This window comes from Rhyacophila brunnea, unplaced genomic scaffold (assembly GCF_057557595.1).
Source record: "Rhyacophila brunnea isolate RB1 unplaced genomic scaffold, BYU_Rbru_1.0 scaffold_10, whole genome shotgun sequence".
Lineage (NCBI taxonomy): Eukaryota > Metazoa > Arthropoda > Insecta > Trichoptera > Rhyacophilidae > Rhyacophila > Rhyacophila brunnea.
The window spans coordinates 26,692,609-26,703,873 of record NW_028232752.1 but is presented as its reverse complement, the minus strand read 5'-3'; the positions used below and the strand labels follow the sequence as shown (position 1 = coordinate 26,703,873).

The following is an 11,265-nucleotide window of genomic DNA, read 5'->3' as shown; positions in this document are numbered from 1 at the left end:
ATTTAATTTATTAAAAGTGTTGATGACGATGTTTATGACATTTGAATGGTCAAAGACATAGCTTATAATCAGTATCTTTAAATGTGTAAATCTTGCCCATTTTTTGAATAATAAAATGCCTAATTCTTGTCAAATTTGGGATCACAGAGATTATCAATATAATTTTTTATTGTAAATATTTCACTATAATAATGTCGACATAAATTTTACTAATGGTTAAATGCTTTTAAAAATTAATAAATATAAAAAATCTTAACACCACTTCATATGGACGTACTGAAATATGACTATATTCTAAAACATTAGAGCGAGAGGTTTAAAAGAATACTATTTATGTAATAAAAATACTTTATGCAGTCATCAAATGTGTAAAATAAATATAAAGGATAATAAGGCTTCAAAATTATGTAAATAGATTATCTACAACGTTTAAGGAATGTCCAGGATCATGCTTTGAAAATAGCATAAAAGCTCCATTTTGACGTACGCTGAGCATGTCCCCCTTAAGTTATATAACCTATCATAAGATATTGGCTTTAAAATTACAGATTGCTTTTATTGTGATAGCTTTATGATTACATATTACTTAGACAGCTGATGTTAGGCTCGAATCTTTTTTATATATTAAAGTAAATTTTTTTTGTATTAAATTTGGTAGATTTTAGTAGGGCTGCTTCTAAAATTAATCTACTTATGTGAAAATCCATATATATTGTATTAATAACTAAAAAAAATTCTATGCAACTTTTGATGTTAAAAGTTGTAAAAAGGTGACTATAACCTTGCTGATATTTATGAGTCCCCCAATAATGGTTACGGGCTCTTTAGGGTTCTATAGGAGTTGGATCCTTAGGGATGACACCCTTTGACGGTGTTACTATCCACTTTCTTTTTATTTGGTTAGTGTACGTATAAAATACTTCGGCTACAGCAATGTTGCCTAGATATACTCTGCTCGATATTGTATCAGTATTGCCGTAAATGTTGCCTGGCTATAGGTTTCAGAAATATTTCCGGTAATGTGCAATTTCTATGGCCTCCTTTAAGAGGAATCATGAGGAAAATACAAACAATCTCAGGGTTACGAGATACCATACTTGTAAGAAATAACTTAAGAATAAAACGATGATGATACGGAATACTGTATAACACCGGACATCAGTTAGCATCAAATCAAATTCTTCATACGTTTGATAGTAATTGTAGTAGTAAAATTATAAAAGCATGATTAAAAACTCTATGCTTGCATTCGAAAAAGAAAGCATTCCGACGAATATAATGTCCCAGTACTGCTGTTCCATCATATCCTCTTTTTATTATTTTTATATAAAAGGCTTGTATCCACCAGTCGATCCTGATGTGTAAGTAACAAAGTCTCGATAACTAGTCAAAGCCGCGTGGTACCTTGGGTGGTTAAATATCTGTGTACACAGAGATATTGAAGAAATTTTTTCAAGCATTTCTAATGTGGTTAAATTGGTCGGTAGCCACAGAAAAAAATAATATTCTGTACATTGGTGCATAAATAACTATAGTTTGTAGCTGATTTCTTTGGCAGGTGTTTTAATTTTTCTGTTTTATGTGTATATATGTGATTTTTGGATTTGTTTGTCTAAATATTCTAAATTGGGATTGTTCGGTGTATTTGGCCGGCTGCACAATAGTATAATGTCACAGGCGATCATAGCTACATTTGCTTTTAGATCTTTACGCCGATCGCATCGACATGGAGTCAGGCGAGTGGAGTGGTGTCAGTGGCGTGCGGCGAGAACCACTCGCTGATCGTCACTAACGACGGAAAGATTTACTCGTGCGGAAACAACGACCACGGGCAGCTGGGTCACGATAAGCCTAGAAAAAGGCCACGTATGTCTTGCTTTAGTATGTGTGCTTTACAAAATCCACTCTTTATTATTTATTTTACCTATACCCTTCATTCTGCTTTCAATTCATGATCGTTTTTTGTATCTTTCGTCATTTTCTACTGTCAATCACTAAAAAAACCATTACCAAAATATCAATCACTCATGAGAAATGAATCCAATTTCGGGATTCAATTTATATACTTAATCCCATTATCAGTTCTTAGATTGGGAAGTTCTCGTTTGCTCATTAATATAACAGTATCTGCCCAAATATTAAGCGGCCTCAAATAATAACGAGACCCATATATTTTGGACAGGTAATAAAAAGAAAGCCTTTGTTTTAATCATCACCTGTGTTATTTACCTCTTGTAAAATATTATCTTCACTCCCATCGGGATTGTTAACAATGTATCATTGATTCTTAAAACATTTTTCGATAGACAGTGCTAAAACTAATTTTCTATTTTCGACTTTGAATATAATGCGAATGCTTTTACAGAAAAATATTTTTTTGTAAAAAACATCGCATTACATTTGGTATATTTATAAATTTACAAGTAAGTAATTAAGGTAGTCTGTGCCCGACATGGGTTAGTGGTCGTGTCCGTCTCTGAAGCTGTGGGTCACGGGTTCGAATCATGCATCTTTAATGCACATGTGTTTTTTTCGTTGATTCAGAGGAAGGACTTGCTGTATTGAGATAACGATTAATAATTATTTCTCATAAAAAGCCTGTTAAGATAACCACCACCCTGCGGAGGCTCATATTCTCCGGTTAAATAGCGATAATAGTAATCCATCTTTTCTAAGTAAGATAACAAAAATAGTAATTTGAATGTGAAACAATTTTATTATTGGATGTGGATGCAATGTGTATCTCAAGTATTATCATGTCGGATGTTATTATTGTCAAAAAAAAAAATCAACCCTGAAAGTTTCAGATGTGATTAAATGATATACAGTATAACCCCTATTTTACGTTTTTTAAGGGACTGAAGAAAAAAAACCTAATCGGAGGGAAAATGTAAAAGGGGGGTATTGAAAAAAAGAACATTTAAATTTTATGTTTCTAAAAAAATAACGTTTTATTAAAAAACAACATTCAATTAAGTAAAATTTTTATTGAAAAATCGTTCGAATGTCACGACCCAATCATTGTCAAGTGCGCGTAACTCGCATTTTTGAATATTTCCGACGTAAATCGCGGGAAAGAAAAACGTAAATGCGGGTATTAAATGTACTGAAATACATCGGGACTGAAAAAAATACGCGCAATTGCCGGGAAAACGTGAATTCCGGGCACGTAAAAACGAGGTTATACTGTATAATATTTGGTAGTTTGACTGTTTTTTAACCAACCCTTTATTACGTATAAATATTATTTTATGAAACATATGTATATTTATTTCGTCATATTGTGTGTTTTTGAATAATATAGATTCATATTTAGATATCATCGTGTTTTTACCACAGTTTTACGTTATAATAATATAAAGGCACTTGTTGCATATTATTTTGTGGTAACATGTTTATGTTATTATTTTATTTTGTAAACCACATCACAAACACTTTTTATGATACATTCTCGTCGTTGGAGCATAATATAATGACTGTTATGTGGAATTTTTCACCTGTCTAACGCTTGTATATTTCAGAAGATGGGGAGAGATACCCTCTCGTGACCAATTCACAAGGGCCATTGCAGGCAGAGTGCTTTGGTGCGACATTTTCATTTGCGTATCATATTTTTTTTGTCATTTTGTTTGCCTGCACATTGTATTAACTGTGTTGTAGACTCTTGTGATTTACTGATGATTGGTCAATACCTCACGCATGCACAGTAGATTGTTTTATTATCCGGATCCACAAATTCTTGAATTGCTTTTTTTATGTGTCAATTTTAAGTCAGATTTTTAGAAATTGAACACTAAAAACTTATCCAGATGTAAATATATGAATAGTTAGTTTATGGTCAATCCGATCAAATCGGGTGTCGTCTACAGACTGCCTGATTTTGTCAGTTGATGTATCCTTCCTGAACAGAATGTATTCATCCATACGTCCAATTTTTATCGTAAAACAAAAAAAAATGGGAACATATTAGTGACTTTGTTAGCTATTTACTGTGTGTGCGAAAAAAAGAAATTGTTAAGTCTAAAATCGCTACTAATTAGGAGAAGAAAAATAAGATTGATTTTTTGACCATTTTGTATGAGAACTGCAATATTTATGTGTGGAATTTATTAATTCAGAGACGTTGTTTAATTTTTTTCTTATTTGAGTATATAATTTATGGTTCATTTGGCATATATATAAGATTTTTAAGACTTATCACCCATGAATTTAAAAATAATATAAATATGGACAAAAAATGAAAAAATACATCTATTATGTATCCACATGTACCTACTCGCAATGACGTTAAATCTTGACCGATGGGAAACCACCCACCATCCTGCCTATCTAAAGTAAATATAAAATCAAGATTTTTATAAGCTTTCAAAATTTCTTCAAAATCAAAGTTCATATGAATACGTTTGTTACTGATTAATATAAGTACTGAATATTTTGTCAATAAAATGTACAATTTATTTAATTGTATGTGTTATTTTATTAATGTTTTCTTGGGATGTTTTTAAAAGAGTTAAAAAACCCTACCATAGACACTCCTGTATTGACCGTCTTTGTCAAAGCATGAACTGTATTTTGCTGATGTCAACTAGATTGCATTATAAGTTTTGGTAGGGACTCAAGATTGCATGTGCGAACTCACTCAAATATTCTTTGATGATGTTATTTCGATTATTACAGAGTGTCAGCTGGTATAATCGACCTAGGTTCTTGATACTTTCCTTGGATATATTTATTTACCAAATTAAAATCATTATATCATCTCATTATTTTACTTTTGATAATATATCCTATAACAACTACAACGACAACGAGGTCAATAATATCACAACACACGGTAAAAATTCAAAGAATATTGCCAATGTATATATTAAATAGAAATGTGAAAGCTTGGTGATTCTAAAATGTTCTTAAAACTTATTAAATTTTGTAAAATCTGTGGCATGATATTTTTCATAATGATAAATATTAGAACTGGCTTAAAGTCTGTATGGAGAAATTATTTTAGCCATTAGAAAACAGATCACTATATGTAAACAGTTATCTCATCGCAGGCTACTTGTTGTGCAACATTATGCTGTGTCCACACTGGCAACAAGTTGCTGGCAACGTCATTAAATTTCACGATAATTATCAAAATTTGTTTGACCAAAAAATATTTAATTTAAATAATTAGCTATTTTTTGATAATGGCTAAGGCCGAGATGCATAGAATGTCACGAATCACTAAACACTATTTAACCGTTTATCGGATGAGACTAGAAATTAACTAAATAGTTTTCAATGTCGTTTACTTGTTTTTGACAAAGGAATATTAGTTTTAGTACTGAATACAGACTAGCAGTATTGAATATGTAAAATGTGTGCACCTAGCATGCATTTACAATAATGGAAGGCATCTATATCCGAAAACTAAACACAAAAAAAAACACTAAACACAAAATAAAAAAATCGGTGTGTGTACGCGCGTTAGAAGTTATACTTCTTTGGCGTAACAAAACAAAAAAAATATTCAACATTTATTAAGTAAGTAGGTACATAATACAATTATGATACATTAGGTATTATGAGGGTGGGTCAATAATTCCTTTGAAAAAAGCATTAAAACAGTTTTTATTTTTGTATTTTTTTTTATTTCTCAACATAATCTCCTTGGAGCTCAATACACTTGGTTAGACGTTTCTCAATTTTTTTTAAACCGTCAGAAAAATAAGTTTTCGGAAGGTCCTCAAAATAAGCATTTGTCCGATCGATGACTTCTTCATTTGAAAAAAACGTTGTCCACTTAGCCATTTTTTTAAGTTTGGGAAAAGGAAAAAGTCACTGGGGGCTAAATCTGGCGAATACGGTGGGTGGTCGACCAATTCGAACTTCAATTCTTCAATTTTAGCCATTGATCGTAAACATGTGTGAACACGGGCATTGTCCTGATGAAAGAGGATTTTTTTCCTGTTTAAATGAGGCCGTTTTTCTTCAATTTTGTTTTTTAGCTCGTCCAATAAAGATGCATAATAATCCCCTGTTATTGTTTTTCCTTTTTCCAAATAGTCAACAAAAATAATTCCACGTGCATCCCAAAATACAGTAGCCATAACCTTACCAGCTGATTTTACGGTTTTCGCCTTCTTTGGACATGGTTCGCCTTTCGCAATCCACTGCTTTGACTGTTCTTTCATCTCGGGAGTATAGTGGTGTATCCATGTTTCATCTACAGTCACAAAGCGACGAAAAAATTCATCCGGATTGCGTTGCATGAGCGACAACAGGGCTTTAGAGGCCACCACCCTATTGCGTTTATTGTCGACTGTGAGCAAACGCGGCACCCATCTTGCAGAAATATTTTTCATGCCCAATTTGTCATGTAAAATAGAAATGACGCTACCTTTTGAGATCCCTGTAACCTCAATTATCTCACTCAACTTTAATCTTCGGCCACTTAACACCATATCGTGGATTTTATTGATCATTTCTGGTGTAGTCACCTCTACAGGACGTCCTGAGCGTGGTTCATCCTTTGTTGATGTACGACCACGTTTAAATTCATTTAACCAGTTATAAATAGTTGCAAGTGAAGGAGCAGATGTGCCGTGAACTAAATCCAACTCATTTTTTATTTCCTTTGCTGTTAACCCTTTTATATTAAAATGTTTAATAACAGCTCTAAACTCAATTTTCTCCATTTTTGTAAACAAGCAAATTTTTTTTTTAAATGTACGAGAAACACACAACAACCCGACCAATCTGATTGAAACTTCGCAGCATACTGAATCGGTAGTGCCGCTGCATGAAAACAAACCGCTTACAGTACTAGTCGCGCCACCTGTCAGCTTTTCTAAGGACTTATTGACCCACCCTCGTATTATCAAATCAAAATTTGGAGCCCCGACCGCCGTACGGATTCCCTGTTAATGTTACCTAGGATTAAGGCTAATAATATTACCTCTACTATTTATATCGTGTATTATCTCTGTTGGACCGGCTTTATAAATTTAATAATTTGAATAGCGCAGCTTTAGTTCGCAAACCACTGCCACCTGTCGGAATCGTTGTCGTATTTATCCGAGACGCAACCCTGCCTACCAGGCTTCGATGGAATGTATTGATCTAAATAATATTTATCTTTTCTTTTCTTTCTAAGTTTGTTTCCCATGGCGATCTCTATAATTTAGTTATAATAAATAAATAAATAAAAACCCATGCCAACAGATGTTCATTTCAATTTTTATTCAATTACTGCAACTTACTGCGATGTTGTGAAATTAAATTTATTTATTGTGTAACCACTCCAGTTGGCAACCGTTCGCAGGTAATATTTATAACATAAATTTGTCAATATCGCCGCGGCAATCGATAGCACGAAGACAGCGCGTTCGGCTGCCAAGCTAAAGGTCGGCGGTTCGAATCCACTCGTGGACGCGTTTTTTTTCATGTGAAAAGAAATGATTATTAGCGGGGCGCAGTATATTATATACATCTTTTATCTAGGCAGCATATATATGCACGTTGGTATACCTTGATTACGCGGCCGACGTCATTTCCACTTCCGTAACGGTTTCTTAATACGGTTTCTCAATTTCACTACGTCCCAAGAAGAGGAATACCTTCAATAATAAAAAATTCAGTATTTTATGGTAAAATTTTCAGTGTTTTCCTCTATCCTGTAAAATTTTGGTTTTCATATATAGACCCCTTTTATAGGTTCAATTAAAACAATCTGAGAAAGTAACTATTAAGTTATTTAAAGTTTATATTATATAATATTAATTAAAAAATATTTGAATAATAATTATCTAGTGATCAAAATTTAAAAAATTGTAACAATTCTGACTGCGGAATGCGATGTTGCCTCACTAACTCACTACTATCGAAACTGTAATTTTATAATTGATCTATGTATGGCATTTTGTCATTATGCTGAATTAACGTAATTTGATGTTCTATGTACCTCTGCCTAAGCTTGCAGCTTCAATCAGACAAAACGTAATCTGTTTTTGCACTTTGGAGTGGCTTCTAAATTTATACAGTCTATCAAGCAATTCCAGTTGCATAAACTGTTGGGTCATCTGTTTACATTATGCAAGCTTAAATATTGCTTCATTACAGATAACATAATATTCCATTTAGTGCATATACAGGGGTCCTCGTTATCTGAGGGTAATTGGTATCGAAAAAATACCTCTTAAAGCGAAATCAGCTTAAAATGGGGACCAAAATTACTTAGTAAATGGGGAAAATCAGTTTAATTGGGACACGTTTAGAAAAATGAAACAATTTTTTATTATTGTAAGTTTATTTTTCATTAAAATTATAAACCTATGTTTTTGTTAAAACAAAATAAGAATCAAGAGTGGATTGCTTTTTTTATTGTTCTTTTTGCGTTAAAATTGACTTATTGCATGATACCTCATCCTTAACTTCCCTTTTGACCTTCGCTGAACTATCAAAATGTGAGTAGTATCAATTTTTCAAGTCATCAATCCTTTGATGACTTGAATCCTGGTGCAATCTTTTCTTTTTTCGAAATTTAGGTTTTTGATGGCATTCGCTTCCATTGCGGGACGGATTCATCAACATTAGATTTGCTTAGAACTGTCTCCACTTTATTTAACAAGCTTTTTAAATTCCACGGGAAATGTTTCAGCAGCATTTGTATCTGCACTAGCAGAATTTTTATACATATTTTTAAACTCATATCTCTTATGAAATCGGTGAAACCGTCCTTTGGAAGCAGCAAAATCTTTGGCATTACATCTTCTATTTCGTCGCAAATATCTTTGTATAAGCTTAATGCATTTCCTGGATGTGTGAAAGACTCACAGGTGTGTGTTGTTGATAGAGATCTTCTATCCATAATTTTTATAACATCATTCCTTTCACGAGTTAATTTAGCTTCAGATTGCCGTATTGTCATGTTAACCCTGTTTTCAATATCTGAATCCTTTCTCAATATGGTATGAATGGTGGTTTCAAGCATGCTAAGTGCACATGCGCTATCAATTATGCGTGAAAAAATTAACGATGACACATCCACGCCCTACAAAATCTCAGCAGCAAAAGACTTGGGCTCGATTCACACATGGCGGATTCCGCTTGGTTTACGTCCAATCCAGTCAATTCGTATTAGCTTCTATATCTGCTAGTCAACCACAAAAAAATGGATCCCGCGCGGAATCAGAAAGATAGTACAAATTGACTCCGCACGCTTAAAAACCGCGCGGAATCTGCCGTGTCTGAACCTGGCCTTAGAGGAGCGGGAGAACTGAGAGGAGGAGGGAGGCACGTGAGCAACAGAAAAATAGCGTAGGAGTGTGGGATTGAAAGATTGATAGTGACAGTTGACGACTGTGCGCTATTGTGCTTGTGTTTTATATTTTTTTTGCATTTGCCTGCAAATTCGTAACTATGGGGACGACTTATAACGAATACTCGGATAACTAGGCCTCCCTGTATTTACATTATCTATATAAGCTAAAATATTCATGTCAATGTTACAAGATGAGTATCTTTGATTAAATTAATATTGTCAATATTATCACTATTACAGATAAATACTGTTTACATTTATATCTTGTCTTATCTTAAAAGAAAGGTTAAAGGGATTTATCCCCTTTTTTCGGTGTTGATAAAAATGTGTTAGTATCTTTTAAGCATGAAACCTATATACATAATATGTAGTCCTGCTACTATAATAATATTACCAAATAGTTATTTATAATGTGGTTCTGTTTTATTAGTAGGATTAATCTTGTTTTTTTGTTATATATGTGAATTTGTTATATATGCAGAAGTATGCAAGCTACATAATATTATATTGTGTTATAGTAGAAATGTTTGTTATTATTTGCATAACTTGTTTATAAATGTTAAAAATAATATATATTCATTGAATATCATTATCATTCATTACGTATTTAGAATGAAACTTGTCGGATATAAAATAATCATTTGCGTTGGCATATTTTTTTTCATGTTGAATCAAAACATCACAGTACATTCATAAAATCATCATTATTTAAAGATCTTATGTATGCATAATCTTCCTTCATGTTTAAATGAATTGGTTTTCTAACATCATCATCGAATTTATTTCTACACAATAACATTATGCATTATCAACTTGTACTCCACCTCATATTTTCATTATGGTATTGTTATATATCTACTATTTATTATTCATACAATATTCCTCATTTGTATCCTGCTCCCAATTTCTTTGTATTTCTTTTCCTTGCTTCGTAAGCGGATAAATTAATTTGAATAAGTAATATGAAATTATGAGACCTGTAACTTCATTTTGAAATCACCTGCAGTGATTAAGTAATATATGTTGGTTTTATTAAATATAAGTTAAATATTTTTGCAGAACATTAGCATGTCCTGAACTGTGAACTGGATTCTGCTTTGTTACAATTTGTGAATTAGACTGATGCCATATAGCAGGGATGGCCAGTGCGTCGATCGCGGACATAATAATATATTGTACCATTACTTGTTCAAATGAGTCAAAACTACGTTGCTAACGGAGTTTAACGTGAGATTTAAGGATTTTTCTAAATTAGAAGATGTTGCTACATTTATGCCGTTCCCATTTAATGTTAGTATAAATGCGGAAGAAATAGCCATAAAAATTTCTGTTTTATTAGATATCGATTCTACACTCCTTGTCACACTTGAAGAAGAAATATTGACACTAAAATGCGATGTGCTCCTGAAAGCCATAGCTTTAAGTCTTGATAAATTTTGGAGCCTAATTTGTGAAAACAAATATCCACATCTTTGGAAAGTTGCAGCATATTTAACATGTTTTTTTGGTTCTACATATCTGTGCGAATCGGCTTTCTCTTCAATGAATGCAATCAAAACGAAGCATCGCTCACGGTTGACTAATGATAATTTGACTGCGTGCTTACGTCTAGCGGTAACTTCATATCACGTACAATACGACAAAATTGCTGAAAATATGCAATGCAAAGTTTCGTATGAAAAAAATAAATTTTAAGATTTCTAATATTCGATATAAGTACAGGTAAATTGTGTAACTATATCGAAATTACAGTTTATGTGTACTTATATTTTTTTAAAAGTGAAATAGGTACATAATAATTATATTATTGTCGTTAATTTGATTTTTTCGTATTATTATTTTTTATATATATAAAATATCTGTTTTCAAAATACATAAATACGTGTTTGAATTATAAAAATTGGGTTTTTATTGTTCTCACATGATATGATTACAAGCGATATCATTCAATCGCCATAAATAAT

At 32.4% G+C, this 11,265-nt stretch overlaps 1 protein-coding gene across 3 annotated transcripts in view; it reads left to right on the top strand.

Moving 5' to 3' along the window:
• Herc4 (HECT and RLD domain containing E3 ubiquitin ligase 4) overlaps positions 1–11,265 on the top strand; it is a 39,232-nt gene that overhangs the window by 1,495 nt on the left and 26,472 nt on the right. The window contains exons 2-3 of one of the 3 annotated variants that reach the window (XM_085952720.1): positions 1,704–1,866; positions 3,522–3,584. In XM_085952720.1, coding sequence (XP_085808846.1) covers positions 1,704–1,866; positions 3,522–3,584 — 226 coding nt within the window. Of the gene's footprint in view, positions 1–1,703; positions 1,882–3,521; positions 3,585–11,265 lie in introns of all 3 variants that reach the window. The other 2 variants (XM_085952736.1, XM_085952729.1) reach the window with 2 other exon arrangements.